Here is an 18,710-nt window from a genome sequence, read left to right as displayed (position 1 = left end):
AGGCAATTCTCAAATTCCACCTGCTGGACACTAATGGCTGCATGGCACTTTCCATGCACATCCTCCGGTCTCTAATTACCTGCCTATCTCAGTCTGAGTGAATTCCAGAACATCAGACCTAGGTTTTTCAGCTGATCTTCTCTAAAATATAGCAATATAATGAGGGTTATTACATTCTATCATACAATGTTTCTGCTATAATTGTTTTGGGGCATTTTAAGTGGTGTTATATTTGGGCCTCAGGATTGTACTAATCCTATACTAAAGGTCTTTAAAAATCAAATAAGGGGCTTCCCTGGTGGCACAGTGGTTAAGAACCCACCTGCCAATGCAGAGGACACGGGTTCAATCCCTGGCCCGGGAAGATCCCACATGCCACAGAGCAACTAAGCCCGTGCACCACAACTACTGAGCCCTCGTGCCACAACTACTAAAGCCCGCGCGCCTAGAGCCCGTGCTCCACAACAAGAGAAGCCACTGCAATGAGAAGCCCGCGCACCACAACGAAGAGTGGCCCCTGCTTGCTGCAACTAGAGAAGCCCACATGCAGCAATGAAGACCCAATGCAGCCAAAAATAAATAAATAAAAATAATAAAGTTCCCTTTAAAATATAATAAAATAAAATAAAAATCAAATAAGGAGGAGCAGAAAGTCTCAAAGGACCTAAAAGATACATCCTTTCAACTGGGAAAAAAATAATCTTTAATGTATTCTATTCTGCATGTTTTCAGCCTTAAACCATTTTGTCCTCAAACCTCAGTTTCTGCTGTAATATTAGGAACCAGAGAAAGGAGATGGGTCTTGTGTGTTGGCAATGAAACCTCCATCACAGAAACATTTGGAAGAAAGGTCATTAGGTCTGTCACGCTGGGGAGTTTCACTTCTGCACTTTGATAGCATGAAGAGCTGGAGGACTTCCTTCATCACTCCAGCATGAGATTCAGAAAACTGCCCCCCCAGATCACAGACCACAAAGTGTTCTTCCAAAGACCCACTAATGGGTCTTTCTGACTAATGGTGTGGAAAGTTCCCAAGTCATTAAGATTACCTCCCCTTTTTCCCCTTTAAAAACTTTCATGGCCAAGCAGAATCTCCAGAGCTGGTTCTGGGACTCACGTCCACCTTCTCCCAGGTTGCTAGCCCCCTGATTTTTGTTTTGTTTTGTTTTTTTGCCGTGCCACACGTCATGTGGGATGTGGGATGCGGGATCCCGACCAAGGATTGAGCCCATGCCCCCTGCAGTGGAACAGTGGAGTCTTGGCCACGGGACCGCCAGGGAAGTCCTTTTCTCCTCTCATTTTCCTCTTTGCTTCATTCCTATCAATATTCATTTTATTTGCCTTATTTCTTAATAACCCTTTAAAAATGTTTATTTATTTATTTATTGAAAAAAAAGAAAGAAAGAAAGTTCCCAAGTCATGTTTCTTATCCAAAGCATTTCTGGATGAGAACATTCAACAGTGTTGCTTTCCATGTAGCTTTTCCCACTTGGACACGACTACCAAATGACACAATTCTAGTTATGCCCTCCGCTCGCAAAGACAACCCACAGCTGCCCACTGCCTCTGGGGGAAAGCCCTAATCCCTCTACCTGGTATATAAGACTCTTCATGACGCAGTCCAAGGCTACCAGTTTTATGCCTGACACTATTCTGTACACTAATCCAAGTATTTCCCATTCCTCACAAACACCTGAAGTTCCCTGCTAATTTTCTCAAGTCACTTCTTCCACCTGCAATATTCTGTCCCTTCTCTGCTTATCTGTTTCCTTTGCAGTGTCAAAGACCAGCTCAACAACTTACTTTGCCCCCAATTTAGCTATTTATATACGCCTTCTTCCTCCTTCTAAACTATGTTATACAGAACTTAATGCAACAAATGTGTTCATGGCAGATGCTCAATGCATTTAGCTGGCTATGTGGATAAATCTCATGCATCCACACCACAGTCTCAGAGGCAGGAAGGTGCAATAGGACCTCATGGGCAGTCCTGCCCGACGTCGGTGGGTGAATCAGTAGAACATCAGCAAGAGCACTGGCCTGTTTGCTCTCTGCAACTGGTTTGTTTTTCTCCAGTGTGTGACCCAAGGCCTTAATCCTTTGCCTCAGTTGAGTGTACATATCCACTACATCAGTGCATAGTTAGAAAGTTTTTTCCTTAGGGTTCACGAAGTTTTGAAGTAACCATAATACAAACATTTTTTTCCTAGAAGATTTTGTCATTCTTACAAGGTTGTGTGGCTTAAAGAGTAATTAAGGAAGGCAAATCCCAAATAAAAAGTGAAGATCCCAAATGGAGGACAGAGGCCTGTCCTATAAAGAGACACTGCCAGCTCCACCTCGGATTCCCAGAGCACATCCGGCACAGCAACCTTAGTGACCAACTGCTCTGGTGTCCTCCGTAAAGAAATGGGTTCCTGAAGTGTGACTGGAGATCTGACCTAATGAAATGCACCAAGCAGCGTCACCAAGGCTGCTGAAGCATGAGTCTGCGTTTCTCAAGTCAATGTAACAGAATCCGAGCCGTGAACAGTGGAAGGTGGGCCAGAAGTCTATCTGGTAGCCAAGGGCACTGCCGAGGCTTTAGAATAACAGCACAAGGTTGTAATCGAATGCTATCCCAGGACATTTAGCCAGTTAATCATCTCAATCATCCATCTTTTATTCATACACATGGAGGAACAACGTTTTCTTTGGCTGCTCACTTTGCCCTTTCAGGTTACACCAATATTACACTGTTCCAAGTTTTCCCTTTATGTCCCATAAAATGCACCTGGTTAAAGCATCTTGTCACCATGGATGTCAGTGCGAACACTGGACTAGGCTGGCCTGATCACGGGCAGGGCTTTAAGCATTTTCTCTTGGAACTTCGTTAAGACTGTATATCCACAGGGATGTGAGACAAATAACCACAGAATCTGAGGCAGGAGCCTGCCTTACTAACCAATATCCCTTACTGTTTTCTCAGTTATCCTTTTATTTCAGCCTTGAAGGAGAAGATTAAAAATGGGAGGATTATTTGTTTTATGTCTCAAATGTTAAAAATTCAGCAGGATATTCTTAGCAACAACAAATCCATCAGACTTAGTCACCAGCGGAGCCCAAGTGCATTGCGAGTCCACATCACCTTCATGGATGTACTCTTTCCCACAAGTACAGAAGTGCAAAGCATGGACCAGGAATGTCAGCAAATGACCTCTGGGCAAGGACTGTATTTTACACATTATTTTGCTCCCGGGCTCTACCTCATCTCTTGACACCTACGTAGCAGACTTTATATAGAAGAGATTAAGAACAAAGGCTCTGGAATCAGATTTCTGGGTTTAGCCCTCACTAGCTACATAGCCTTAATGAATCTCTCAGGGCCTCAGTTTCCTCACCTGCAGAATGTGAATAATAATGATACTAACATACACGATTACTGTGATAATTGAATGAATTAATACATGGAAGGTGCATAGTCAGCAAATGTTAGCTGTTGTTTGGACTGTCTTGAATTTAGCTGTGATCCATTGTTTTGGGGGGTTATATGGGTCCTGGGAAAACATGACTTTAGTTCACCTGTAACAAGGGAGAAAGAACACATACTATATCTTTTTTTTTTTTTTAACATCTAAGTCTCTAGATCAGTGATTCTCAAAATATGGGCTGGGGACCTCTGGAAATCCCCAAGAACCAAGACCCCAAGACCCAAGTCCTTAAGGTCAAAACTATTTTCATAATAACATGAAACTTATCTGCCTTTTTCACTCTTGTCCCTTTGTGAGGGTACGGTAGAATTTTCCAGAGGCTAGGTAGTGATGTCATCACTTAGTTAATGGAATGAGTGCTTGCACATTCTTGTGCTTTTTCATATTCCTCAGTCATCATTTCTCACACAGTAACTAGCAATAGCTATAACCACATAAACAAATCTCGCCAGGGTACTCAGTAATTTTTTAGAAGTTTAAAAGGGTCCAGTGACCCAAAAGTTTGAGAACCTCTGCTAGATTATCTCCAGTTAAAGTCCCCCTCCCTCTTCCCTTTCAAAATCTGTAATGTGAAAATACCGAACTCAGTCCTTACCTTTGAGCCTCTGGCCCCAACACAAAGTTAGGCCCCTGAAGCTGCTCTGCCTGCATTTTGTCCTTGTGTGTTTCAGGCTGTCGGGGTCCGACCTGCCTGGCGAGGACTGGCTGTGGGATTACGAGAAGCATGGCCATCGCCGCTCCATGATTGGAAGAGTCAAGAGGTTCCTGAGCACCCACGAACGCACCTCCAGCCCCAGGAGGAGAAGCTACAGGAGACAGGCCAGCGACAGCTCCACGTTCTTACCCCCGGGCGACCTCAGCCCAGCCAGGGACCTGCTGCACGTGCCCTCGAGAAGTCCCCACCATGCCTCAGCCACCTGGAAGCACCACTGCACCCCAGAGGGGAGCCCCAAGCTGCACGCCAGCCTGGGAGAGCTGCCCACCCTCCGACAGGCCAGCCTGACTCCACCGTCCAGTGTGAGGGGCCACCCCACCAAACCGCCGCGGGTCCCTGAGGTACTGGTCACAGCAGCCGAAGCGGCAGTGTCCAGGGCAGAGGACGACCACCACGACTCCACTGCCTCTATCCAGAGCTCTGACTTCACTGGGGTTCAGCCGAGCAGGACTGGGCAGCAGGAGGACCCTGTGGGGTCAGTCCCGTTCCCCTCAGAGAAAGGGACACCTTCTAGGGACCCCAGTTTCCAGACTGTTCCAGCCAAAGCTGAGAGAAACCTCCTCCAGTTTGCCTCTGAGGAGGACCCTCATGAGAGTGACAAGTCCCCAGAAAGGTGGAGCCTCCCGAGGTTGGTGGAGTCCAGCCGCACCTCCCTGGCAGGCCTAAGTCTGGATCCCGTGAGCCCTGAGCCAGTTCCTTTACTTGACACAGAAACATCCTCAGAGACCGGTGGAATCAACATTGTGGCTGGTTCTCGAGTCTCTCCTGATGTGCTGTATTTAATGGAAAACCTGGACACCAAGGAAACGGATATCATAGAGTTTAACCACGAGCAAACGGAGGAGTCACCCAAAGGAAGGCCAGAAAGTTCTAGGACCTGGCTCTAGCCTAGATTCTTACTTTCCCAAAAGTTCAAGTATTAGTTCCAGAACATACCTGGGGGCTGGTCAATTTTTTTTTTAAAATGATCATACCGTATAAGCTACTTAAAACTTTGAAGGGCATTATGATCCTGACTTTTTGAGACCTGAGAAAATCAAACACATTCACGCCACCCACTACAAAGTGACTTTCATGGAAGTTACGCAGACCACAGTGAGGTATCTTAACCAAATAAGGAACCTGAAATATATAAATATATACGCCTTATAAATTCATAGATTGTTAGCTTTGCAAAGGGCTTTATAGATCATGGTCCAATCCCCCAGTTTTGCCAATAGAGAAACAAAGGATTCTCTCTTCCCTTTTTTTTTTTTTCCCTTTCTTCTTTGCTTCAGTTATAAAGACAGGCAGATGGATCATACGATGCCTCAAAAGCCCCTTCCTAACGCTGATTCCTTGTTTGAGGCTTTCTAACCATCTCACCCCACTTTCTATAACTCTTATCTTTCCTAATTCTTAAGCCTCATCAGCATCAGGAAGCTCCATCTCCCTTCAATTTCCTTTCCGACCTCCGACCTCCCGGACTTCATTTTTCTCTCTTCCCCCTTTATTCCCTCATCCTATTGTTCTTCTCGTCCCCCTAGTCTTGCTCCTTCTCCGGTGATTCTCATCCGTCCCACCTTTCAGGCTGTAACATTTTCTCCTGCCAACTCTGTGGCTTACTTCTTGCCACAGTTTTAAAAGCACGAGGCATTGGCAAAGCCTCCTACAGAGCGATCAAAGTGTCAGTAAGTGCAGCCGGGCTCCTCCCAGCCTCGAGGGAAGGGGCATGGGACCTGCTGTGTCCCCCATGCCCTCTCAGCCGTGACCGTCTCTCTCTGCCTCCACTCTTAGGTCTTGAACACCGGAGAAGCCACGAGGGCATGAGACCTGCATAACCAAATGCTATGGAACCAAATAACAAGGTTTCAAACTGTTTCACTCAGACTCTTAAAGAAAAATCCCCATCGTGTCATGACATGGGACCAGTTACTGTGTCTGCCAGGTTGTTTGGGATGAAGTAGGGTATTGGAGCTGGGAGGTTAAGGGGGTCCAGGACTGTATGATGGGGATGGGACATTGACTAACTTCCTCCAAGGAGTTCCTGGGTGGCTGTTTGTTGGCAGCTCCCAACTTTAACTGGAAGGCCATGCTAATGAGTGCTGCTCTCACTATTTCTGTCATATGATGAAGCTTGACTACGAGCTCAAAAACAAACTAGCCCTAATTGCTACCACTTACTGAGTGTTCACAATAGCGTGTAAAAACAGATAATCCCACCAATCCTCGCAGGAATCCTATGAATTGATACACTATTATCTCTATTTTACTTTATTATTTTTTAAAAGAGTCTTTCATTTCTCAATGTTAGTTGTTATTCTTTTATCCAAATAATATACCTTAGCAGACCAATGCTTTCTTTATTATTATTATTTTTCTTTTTGGCCGCGCGGCAGGTGGGATCTTAGTTCCCCGACTGGGATCAAACCCACACCCCCCTGCAGTGGAAGCGCAGAGTCTTAACCACTGGACCACCGGGGAAGTCCCTATCTCCATTTTAAAGATGAAGAAAACAGAGGCTTTAGAGAAGTAATTTGACTAAAATCACACAGCTAGGAAGTGGCAGGGCTTGGGTTCAAGCCCAGGTTTATCTGACTCAAGAGCCCACACTCTTGTCCAGTGCACTTCGACAATGCTGTGCTCTCTGTAGGGCCCTGAATCTACCAGCAATTTGCCCAGAATTCCGGAGGATGCCCCACGGGAGCCAGGCCTAAGTCTCTCCAGCCTTGGAGGCCTTTCTGGGTCCTCCCTGCTTAAGTCCACCTGGACCTTATATGCATGTGTACAGGAGGGCAGTGCTCCAACTTGAAGCCTAGCCATGGTCCTCTTCATTTTTCTGACAGATGAAAGTTAGCAGAACCCTCTCCTTCCTTCCCCAGCTCCTCTCATTATGCAATGTTATCATGTGCTATAACATTAGCACATTTTTACAAGACACTGCATCCAACTGGGCCATCCCAGCTACATGACAGCAATGACATTTTCTTGAACTAATTTTTCTCAAAGGACTAAAAGGTAATAATGTTGGAAGAAATGCTCTACGTTGATGGTTCTCTGTGTTGGTCAATAGTGTTAGCACCTGGAAAAGGCACCCATGTTCCTGGAGCATTATATATGGACTATGCAATCAGGCCCCAATGCAACGCTGCTAAAACGCAGGAACCCTAACCTTCTCCCAGCCTCCTAACGCTATTTTCTTGGATGTTTCAACTTAAATCTTCTATTCTCTTCTCTTTGGCTTTATCTATTGCTCAAATTCAAATAAGTTTCTACTTAGCTGCTTTTGAAATATAATCAATTTGTGTTCCTAAATCCAAAGTGATATATTATACACAAACAGGATCATACATTTTGTGGAGGACCAGGAGAGTTCATTTATCTCTGCTTCCCTCCATCCCTTATGCATCTTTGTCCAAAGAATTATTTAATTTCCTCAATATTTCATCAAAATTTGAGGTGGCCTCTATTTCCTCCTTGCACTGAAAACTGAATAATGGCTCATTCAATGAGCCCAGGTGGTGGAATTCAGCTATAAATTCAAGCCAGCAGTTGCCCAGATCAGATGAAGAAATTCTCTCTTCACTCTTACATGAGTTTTTACCCAATGCAGACTGAAGTTGCAAAAACAAAATGATTTCTTCTCCTGTGACTGATTGTATTGCCTGCCTAGCCCATCTTCTCCTGAGTTCTGGAAACTTCCACCCGGTGGATGAATGGTCACAACGTCCAGCGGCTTAGTCGTTTGGGCTCATCCATTCCAAGAACAGGCTCATCTCTGCTCTGCATTAAACATAATCCACAAGCCAGAGGTGCAATGAGGCCAAGCCCTACTTACTGCATTCTCTCTCTTTTCTCCAGAGATGATGACTCTGCCCTGATGCCAGGATCCCCAGGTCAGCAAAGATAAAAGCCCAGGAGCTTTTTCTCTGTCATCCAAGAATTTAGGGATGACTGCCCCTCCAGAACAAAGGTTACTCTCTCCCCTCTTTAACGGTACCGTCTATTTCTTGGGGCATCGCCTCCACAGCTCCAGGCATCCATTGCAGCCCAGTTCAGCTAAGCTTTGGAAAACATATTTTCAATAGAATGGAGAAATATATAATTTACCATTAGTTTAAAGAAAAGACTCACTTAACTATACACCCCTCTTATTTAGTGTTTCCCCTCTAGCTTCCTCCTTCTCCAGAGAAATTGATTCAATCCTCATTCATTGTTCTAAGACCTTCTTATCATAAAGTCTGCTGAGCCCAGGCAGCCATGTGGTGTGATGGAATGAGGATGAGAAACCCGGTGTGTGACTTCCCTCTGAGTGGCTTTGTGAACTTGAACAAGGCCCCCTCCTCTATCTCTCCTATCCTTATCTGTGAAATGGGCTCTTCTCTGCCCCACCTCACTGGCCGCATGAGGAGCTGAGGGAGTTTATGTGAAAAGGCGGGGAGCCCCAGGCAGCACTGTGTGGGTGACTGGCCCGACTGGGAATTGATGCCCCCGTGGATTCACCACGAACTGCAGAGAAAAGGCATCCTTTTCTCCCTTTCCACTTGAGTAATTTGCTTATCGGGATCCCCTGTTCTCCAGGCTGCTGAGCTCTTTCATTCAGAAAGCTTGCCATTTCTCTTTGGGCTTCTATTTTTGTTTTGTTTCATATGCTTCCCAATGTCTACCACATCTTCCTTTTCTCCAGCGTTTTTCTCAAACCTTCACTCCCCACAAAAGCCGGCCTCATCATCATGGTGATAAATTCTGCTCCTTACCCATTTTACGTATCAATCTCCTCAGTCAAAATATGGAACTAGAAAAAAAATCAATTGCCTTTGTTCTTTCCACTATAATTCTAGAGGATTTAGCACCTCTGGTTTGCAGTTGGAGGACCCTCTTAGGGCATCTAATCTCCCTAAACCTGGTCCTATATCAGTTAAGGGGGAATAATAACTACAACTGTAAAAAATTCTTAAGCAGGAGCCAGTTTAGAATCTAATTCCTTTTCCTCTTCACAATCATCATCTATATGATCAACATCAGTCATTTTCTGAAGTGCTGTGGTATCAATAGGAATAAGCAAGGATCTTCCTCATTTTGTCTTATGGAATACTCTCAGGTAGATCCTCAATCCTTTCACATGCTTTCTTTCCTTTTTTCATAAATTTATTTATTTCTTTATTTTTGGCTGTGTTGTGTCTTCGTTGCTGCGTGCGGGCTTTCTCTAGTTGCAGCAAGCGGGGGTTACTCTTCGTTGCAGTGTGTGGGCTTCTCATGTGGTGGCTTCTCTTGTCGCGGAGCACAGGCTCTAGGAGCCCAGGTTTCAGTATTTGTGGCACACGGGCTCAGTAGTTGTGGCTCACAGGCTCTAGAGCACAGGCTCAGTAGTTGTGGTGCACGGGCTTAGTTGCTCCGCGGCATGTGGGATCTTCCCAGACCAGAGTTCGAACACATGTCCCCTGCATTGGCAGGTGGATTCTTAACCGCTGTGTCACCAGGGAAGTCCCCTCACATGCTTTCTGTGTTTCTTAGTTCTGTGAACCCTAATTTTTAAGACAGTATTTATGGCAGTGGCTATTGAGTCAAAGGAACCAATTCAAGAATACCAGAATTGTTCTCCTATTGCAAATCTTAGAGAACCCTAGATGTGGCAAAAAGAAAACGGAAGCAATTACCCTGGAAAACAGAGGCACAAAAAACACATTTGCCCTAAGTACCCTGTTAACTCTGTGTGGAGAGTCAGTTTTTTTTTTTTTTTTTTTTAAACATCTTTATTGGAGCATAATTGCTTTACAATGGTATGTTAGTTTCAGCTTCACAACAAAATGAATCAGTTATATATATACATATGTTCCCATATCTCTTCCCGCTTGCGTCACCCTCCCTCCCACCCTCCCTATCCCACCCCTCCAGGCGGTCACACAGCACCGAGCTGATCTCCCTGTGCTATGCGGCTGCTTCCCACTAGCTATCTACCTTACGTTTGGTAGTGTATACATGTCCATGCCTCTTTATTGCTTTGTCACCGTTTACCCTTCCCCCTCCCCATAGCCTCAAGTCCATTCTCTAGTAAGTCTGTGTCTTTATTCCTGTTTCACCTCTAGGTTTTTCACGATTTTTTTTTTCTTAAATTCCATATATATGTGTTAGCATACGGTATTTGTCTCTCTCTTTCTGACTTACTTCACTCTGTATGACAGACTCTAGGTCTATCCACCTCATTACAAATAGCTCAATTTCGTCTCTTTTTATGGCTGAGTAATATTCCATTGTATATATGTGCCACATCTTCTTTATCCATTCATCCGATGATGGACACTTAGGTTGTTTCCATCTCTGGGCTATTGTAAATAGAGCTGCAATGAACATTTTGGTACATGACTCTTTTTGAATTATGGTTTTCTCAGGGTATATGCCCAGTAGTGGGATTGCTGGGTCATATGGTAGTTCTATTTGTAGCTTTTTAAGGAACTTCCATCAGTTTTTGTGTTTTGTTTCTGAATTAGTTCAGAAAATGGGCCCAACTCTTCCTTTCACCACAAGTAGATTTGGCCAGATGGTTCCCTGGAACCATCTTTTCTGAACTTCTAGTTTTAGATATTTACATAACAGAAGCAGCAAAAGGAATGCTGTATCTTGTCTCCTGAAAGAGGATAAGAACATTTCTAAAATACCTTTTGTACAGAAATGCTGATGCGTTCCAAGTTCTTTGTCTAGTTAATGGTTATTAACCTGAGGCACTTTTGTACCCAGGAAACATTTGGCAATGTCTGGAGACATTCTGGGTTGTCACACTGGGGAGTGTTACTGGCATCTAGTGGAAAGAGGCCAGGGATGTTGCTAAACATCCTGCAATGCACAGGACAGACAGGCACAACAACTGTGGAGCCCAAAAATAATGAGATTGGGAAATCTGACTTAGGCCAACAGGAAGGTGTAAATGAGACAACCACCAAGGAGATTAATGAAGAGAGATAATCCAGAGAAAGAAATAGAACTAAAAGAGAACAGATGAACCCAGCAACTGGTGAAATTCTTATTCTGTGTACAAGCTATGAACTAATCACCATTCCTCCCTCGATGCTAAAGGATCTGATATGTCAAATCCCGAAAAACTGGATGGAAACCCTGAGTTTCACCCTTAGAGAATTCCTTGGATGGCTCTTACCAGTAAGGTGAATTAAACACCATTGCTAGCATGACTATAATTTTCTGAGAATGTAGCTTATATAAAGGGTGACGACAATAGATTTTGCCAAATATTATGCAAGGGTTTGTGCCAATAAACTGCTAGACCATGGATAGACACCTGATCCAGCTTTGGCCTTTATATATGTCTTACTTAGGACCAAAGAAATAAACCGTATCTTCTAGACGGATAACCTGGTACTTTATTTTTCAGTAGAAAATAGTTAAAATGGGTAGGATCAGTATACGTGCTCCCCATGGGCCAAGCAAACTCACGGATTCCTCCACCTCATGCATTCTCCAGCACTTCCAGGAGGCTAACATCAGAGGACTAGTGCAGTTCTGGATGATGTCACCAGTTGGACTTTTATTCATAATCATTCATGAAACATTAGCAACTACAGTTTCAGCTAAAACTGGGTGGGTGGGCGATCTGTCCCTCTCACCCTCCTCACCCATCTGTCACTCTCTTCTGCAGGTCTAGGTAAATATCAAAATGCCCTCTGAAGTTCAGCTGGTTTGCTTGTTTGTATGTCTGTTTGCTTCCTTTCATCCCCAATCTTGTTCCCCCTCCCAACCATTTTAGTTTGTTTAATGTAAAGCCCTTTATTTGCAGTCTTACAAAAGGTGTGTTACTGTTTTATGTGCAAGGGTTCTTAACTTCTGTAAATGTTTATACTGTAGGCTTCATCTGTTTCTTTGTTGGTTTGTTTTTCACTCCATACCATGTTTTAAGATCCTCCCAAGTTCCCTGTGTACGTCTCATCCATTGCTTCTAAGTCCTGCACGTTCTAAGATGTCTGGGAGCTGACTTATCCACTCCCCAGGTTGCCTCCACCCCCCACCCTCCACAGTAAGCACCTCAGAGGCATTCCTTTATGGCCCCGTAGGAGTTTCTTTGGGGTGTAAACCCATGAGCAGAGTCACTGGGTCACAGGGTGGGAATATATTTAACCTCACCGCTATTGCCAGATGGCGCTCCAGAATAACGGCACCGAGTGGCAGCCCCCCACCAACTGCACATCGTATCTCCACTGCCCCTTCCCCACCACATGCCTGGCATCACCTAGGTTTCTAATTTTTCCAGTCTAACAAGTGTAAAGTGGCACCTACTTGCTGTTTAACTGACATTTACCTGCCAATTATACATTACTGGTTACTGCATGACAGTTATTTGATTTATTAATGACATCAAGTATCTCTTCATATACTTGTTCATTCTTTGGGGACTCCTCTTCTGAAAACTGACTTTTCAAATTCCTTGCCCTTTTATCTAACGGGGATTCTATATCTTTCTTGTTTGTTTTTGGGAGTCCCTTTTATATTCCAGAACGACAGCAGACCCTTGTTAATTTTGGACGTTGCAATAGTCTTTTCCAGTTTTTTGTGTGTCTGTTAAAAGCGTCCATGGTATCGTTTGCTGTGAAATCCTTAACTTTGATATAATCAAGTTCATCCTTTTTTTTGTTTTACGTTTTTGAAAGTTGTTTGAAATCTTTCTCCACATCATGTTACAATATTCTCCCACCCTTTTTTCTGTTATCTCTTTTTTTTTTTGCGGTACGCGGGCCTCTCACTGCTGTGGCCTCTCCTGTTGCGGAGCACAGGCTCCAGACACGCAGGCTCCGCGGCCATGGCTCACGGGCCCAGCTGCTCCGCGGCATGTGGGATGTGCCCGGCCCGGGGCATGAACTTGTGTCCCCTGCATCGACAGGCGGACTCTCAACCACTACGCCACCAGGGAAGCCCTCTGTTATCTTTATAATGTTAGGTAGGGATCTGGTTTATTTTTCTCCATAGAGTGAGCCAATTTCCCCCCAATACTCCCTACTAAACAATCACATCTAATAAGTTCTACATATTTCCTGTAAATCAGAGGCACTGGTTTGAAACAAAATAGCAATGGAGAGAACTGAAAGATAGCGTGGTATGAATGGGAAAAAAGAAAGCCGACCCTTAACCTCATAAAACTCATGCTCCTCCCCACTAAATAAAGTTTTCTCCTAAATGCATCCCCCTCTTGTTATCTTTCAACTGGTGATTTTTCCCCTTTGGTGCCTGGAGTGTGTAAACTCTTCCGACACACCTCTGCACAAAAGCCCACTAAAAATAAGCCATCTCTTTGATCAGGCTGAGATTAAACTGCAAGAGTAAAGCTTGATACATAAGGTGCTCTTGTTAAAGAAGAAAAGGTGATGGTGTCACAGGGATAGTCTGGAACCCTTCCACACTCAGAAGGAGGCAGGATCGAATCCACAGTGGTGGAGTCCACGACCAAACTATATTTAGGGCCCGGGATCGGAGAGGAGGAGGTGCTATGCTAGGAGGCCAGCGTCACTTGTCTCACTGGCTGAGACTGCCCTGGGCCTTTGGGACTTTCCCACAGTCTGTCTTTACTCTCCTGTACCAGGCTGTGCTCAAAGATGGTGGATGTCAGGTATTTACTGCTACCCAGGCCCTGTTCTTAGGAATCAGCTGCCATGCTTGAGACAGTTGCAGATGGTTTCAGAAAAGAACTAATCTCACCTTCTCATTATTCCTCAAGAAGCAAAGCTTTCCAAAATGGGCAGCATCCTTGACACTAATGATAAGCTTGTTATTCATACACATGGTCAGGGGACCCTACAAACTCCAAAGGGAAAAGCACTTTTCAAGATTAGAAAACACCTTCGAACAAAGGATCAGTCATATTTTTTGCCAGTAAAAGTGGATTCTGATTACTTTCATCATGAAAGAATGTGAGAACACAGGCCAGTTCCTAAATGACACATTCACCTGCCTTCGACATAAGTTTGCCTCCCCTGGTCCCCGTTCAGAGGCTATATACCAAGGAAGAAGGTTCGGGTTTAGCTGTGAGAGGTCAGTCTCATAGGCAGAGTGGAAACGGGGCGTATGCTGACCTGTCCTAGGAGGCAGCCATGCCCTGCCCACTGGGATGTAAGCTCCATTCACTGTCTTATTCAACCAGTGTATCCCAGTGCTTACAACAGTGTCTGAAATGACTCAAACAAAACAAAACAAAACAAAAAAAACCTTAGCTGAATGAATGCCTGAAATAAAGAAAAAAATGAATGAATGAATAAACCAAATTAGACCTGGATCTAAAGTTAGGAAAACTGAAAATCTCAGTCAAATGCGACCACAACCTTAGCTGTGTAGACTCAGTCAAGTTACTCAGACCTTGGGACTTCATCCTGTTCAGCTCTGAAATGAGTGGTTGGACTAAGTGATTTAAGGTCCCTCTCAAAGGCTGGTTCCAATAACATTTCTGAAGATTCTATACACAGTGAGGAAGGAAGAGACGTTCACGATGAATATTAAGAGAATGGACCCAAGTGGCAGAAAGAAACAAAAAGGGGAGTGGGGCGAGCGAGAGGAGAATTAACACCTGTTGGGTACTTGGGGTGCACCTCGTGTTTCACATACATCATTTCAATCAACCCTCACAAGGTACTACTACCCATTGTGTAGGAAGAAATAGAGAAGTTAAATAACTTGCCAAGGGTTTCACAACAGTTAAAATTTCAATCTGGGATTTCAACCCAGGTCTCTAAGGTGCATTGCTGATTCTACTACCCTATTCTGCATCCAAAAAACAATGAACTAGGGGAGGACAGAAATTTCTGTATGTAGTTGAGCAGTCAATTGCCATAACCACTCGAGCAGCCCCACTGACAGCCTTCAGAGACTAGTGGGTAACATTGGGAGCCAGCTTTTATTGAACACCTATTATGCGCCAAATGCTACGGTTTAAATGCTGTACGTACATTATCATATCTAGTTCTCTTAACAAACTGTGAGGTGTCACTATGCTCGTTTTACAGATAAGGTAACTGAGGTCCAGGGAAGTGAAATAGTGTACTCGTGTCACAGAGCTGTTAATGGGCAGAGGAAGGATGCAAAATCAGGTCTGTACATAAACTATGAGGCAAATACATTGTTTCCCTAAAGAATAGCCCAACCCCAGAGTCTATTTCTCTGTAAACACCTTCCCTGCAATCAAACCTGCCTGCATGATCCCTGCCTTCACTGAAACAAGCTTAAACTCTTGTCTACAATCTAGGATTGTATTTTGCCACTAGTCAAAGCCTGAAACAAGTGTATGGATACAGTGCAAGACTGCCAATTCCTTCTTCTCTGCGCACATGTGAGGTGTACACGTGTATCCTTCCGAATGCTGAAATCATATTGAATGTGTGTGACCCATATGAATTCAACCAAGTGAGCTTGGCAAAGGAAAGAGAAGCACTGTGTACACACATAAAGGAAAGACCCCCCCTTACTTTCACCCTCTCCCCAGGGAACACAGCCCTCAGAGCGAGTGGGAAATGCAAGATGTAAAGCCCACTCGATCAGCCCCAATTCCAATGTGCTGAGAGTGACTCCGGTGCTTAAAGGCACAGCACTAGAAGTTCCCAAACAACTTGGCTCCTAAACACAAGCCAACCATTTCATCTGCTGTTCAACAGAAAGACTTCCAACAACATTTAGCATCCAGGCATGTGGACTTCCTGAAAAAGTACTAATAAAGTGCCTGCCGTGTAACCTCCTTAAGAGATTTTCAACGGTAATTTTCACTCTGCCAGTGTTCTCGTTTGCTGACTTTAGGGCCTAAACTCTGTGTAAGGTTACGTGACATGTTCATTACCCAAGTGTTTATACTGGGGCATCCTGGAAGTACCAGTTTCCATGAAGAGAAAGTGCACCAGTAGAAACAAAGTAATTTTATTGAATCTGGTTTTTTGTCTTTTTTTTTTTTTTACATTAAGTGGACTAATGTTTACTAATAAGCTCCTTTACTTAGCAGTCTGAGACAAAATTAGACTCACAGCTTTGGTCTGTGGTGGGAAAGTGGTGATTGGTGGTTTGAGTCTGACTTTCGGATAGCTCTTGCTTGGCCAGGATTCTCCAATTTACCACAGTCTCCACCACTCCCCATTGCCCTATGCTAGGCCCACTTCAATCAGTTGCATTGCCTATTTGGCCCTGGTGGGTAAGTTGAGAGTGCAACTCTTTTATTAAAGCATCACCAGCTCCATGGAGACCTCAACCACTGTGAGTTCCCTAAACTGTGCAAAGAGGGAAAGAATAAGAAGATGCAAAGCCAATAATCTCAGAGCATCTTTCTACGGATTGCTATAGACCCCAGCAGCCCCACGCTGCCAATCAGACATGTTAAACCTGCATTCATTTCTTCTCTGACCTGTGTCTCCAGGAGAACTGTACAGTCTCAGTATTCTCCCTGGCTCAACAACAGTGCAGATCATTTGAGATACAGGGACTCATGACACTAACCAACCTTGCTTGACAGGCCCCACTGGCAGCAGGCCTTGTAGGGCTGTCACATCCCAGATGACCCAAGAACAGCATGTCATTTCTGTGTTATTCCCACTGGAGAAACCTGAGCCTCTCCACTGGGGTTTGCGTAGCTGCAGCTGCTGGTCATAGTCACCAGCAGGCTGGTTGTCACTGTCTATGGGCAGAGGCAGCCTGGAGCCCTCCTGCTATTTCCAGCCATCGACCTCAGGACCCATCAGTCACTCTGAGGTCAGCTCCAGAGCAAGTGGCACGGAGCACTGAATAACAGGGGCTGCTCCACAGGGAGGGGAGGGGAGAGGATGTGTAATTTTTAAAAGCCGACTTCACTCTCCTAGGGAAAAGGGCAAGTCAGTAAGTGGGAGAAGAAGAAACAGCTAAGCCATAGTTGGTAAAGCCTGCTGGAGTAGGGGCAAGTGATGGCGGGGAAGTAGATCAAACCCACTCACTGCCTGGGAAATAAAACCTCTAAAAGCCATAAAGGAAACTGATAAAAGACCGGATGTCCGGAGAAGCACCAAATACAAGAGAGAAGAACACTCCCCTGTTCGTAGTGCTTTCCCAGAAGGGCATTGGCTTGTATTTTAGCCAACACCAAGTCCAGGGTCGCTTTCCTCAGAATATACTCTAAGGGATACTCAGAGAGTCTGCGGGAAGAGCCCTGAGGAGTTTGAGAACAAAGAGTAGAAAGCCCAGCGTCAGATTAGAAGTGACCCTCTCCCTCTGTCCCATCAGCCTCTATGGGGGTCAGCCCCACAGCCACCAGGGCGGTTCTGGAAGCTTCCTCACCCACTACCCAAGGCCAAGGGGGTCGATGCCACCCCCATGCACAGCTCTTGCAAACCCCACCCTGTTGGTACCCCATCAAACATGTAGTACAATTCTGATATAAACACAGCTCCTAAGATCCAGAGCCATCCAGAGTTGGTGGTGACACCTAGAACGTGAAAGCTGCGGATACACACAATCCCATGCCTCAGGGCCTCCTGGAATCAAAAAGAGCAGACGTGGGTCATGTGGGCATCACAGCCACCCTGCATCCACAACACGAGGCTGGCTGGGTACCACGCTCACACCTTTCTGATGTGGTGTTCAGTAGACAGGGTGCACTTCTGTTGGTCAGTGGTAAAGGTTAAGTAAGTTATTCGTCTTTTGTGGTCCACACTATACCAAGGGTGCAGAAAACAGAGTGAGCTCTTGTTTTTACTTTATGTTCCACTGATAAAACTAAACTTCAAATGTGGCCTAATCAACCTGTGTTAAGAAGAGAACATAGAGAGTAAGAATGTGAGCTTTTGGACTCAGATTACATGGGTTCAAATCCCAGATCCACCACTATCTGTGAAGTTACCTAACCTTGTTGTGACTTGGTTTCCTCACAGATAAAATGGGGATAATAGTAATCCCTATTATTGTGAGTATTAAATGAGTTAGTACATACAAAACTCATAGTACATTGCCTATCATATAGTAAGCACTTGATGAATGTTTGCTCTCATTATTATATCATCATGTTATTAAATAGCATGGTGATTAAGAACTGGGGTAGCGGGTTCTAGTCAGGCTCAGACACTTACTAACTGTGCAACCTGGTCAAGCTACTCAATGTGCCTTAGCCCTAATTTCATCAATTGTAAAATGACATTCATGCCAGTACCTTCCTCATCGGGTTGTTTTTACAATTAAATGAAATACTTTATTTAAAGCAATTAATTCAGGGTCTGGTGCAAAGTTATGGCCCAATAATTGTTAACTATCTTTATTGTTATTTAAAGAAATGGGCTTAACTTTAGAACAAAAGTAAGATTTGAGAATGTTTAAGGTTTCTTCCCCGAAGCACAAAAATGACTCTTGCTGAGTCAAAGATCTAGGTACATAATTTCTTAAATTTTCTGCCTTAAGCCCATTTGATAAAACAGCATATAGCAAACTCCACTTGCAAAGGCAAAGGCCACAGAGAGGAATGAAAGCAGGGGCATTCCCTAGCAGCCCAAAATGGGGAAAGGGTGTCCCATACAACCTCCCAGGCCCACCCAGTGCCCCCAGGGCTGTGGGTGGCC

General features: G+C 44.6%; 1 protein-coding gene across 9 annotated transcripts in view; it reads left to right on the top strand.

Annotated features, from left to right (window-relative positions):
- The window catches only part of BEST3 (bestrophin 3), a 67,102-nt gene that overhangs the window by 36,849 nt on the left and 11,543 nt on the right, over positions 1–18,710 (top strand). For 8 of the 9 annotated variants that reach the window (XM_067697303.1, XM_067697311.1, XM_067697309.1 and 5 more), the window contains one exon: positions 4,142–9,900. The exons of the other annotated variant lie outside the window; for it this stretch is intronic. In XM_067697303.1, the coding sequence (XP_067553404.1) occupies positions 4,142–5,072 (931 nt within the window). In that variant the 3' untranslated portion in view covers positions 5,073–9,900. Of the gene's footprint in view, positions 1–4,141; positions 9,901–18,710 lie in introns of those variants that run through there. 9 annotated transcript variants of the gene reach the window in all.

This window comes from Pseudorca crassidens, chromosome 11, assembly GCF_039906515.1.
Source record: "Pseudorca crassidens isolate mPseCra1 chromosome 11, mPseCra1.hap1, whole genome shotgun sequence".
NCBI classification, from domain to species: domain Eukaryota; kingdom Metazoa; phylum Chordata; class Mammalia; order Artiodactyla; family Delphinidae; genus Pseudorca; species Pseudorca crassidens.
This window is presented reverse-complemented; position numbering and strand designations above follow the sequence as displayed.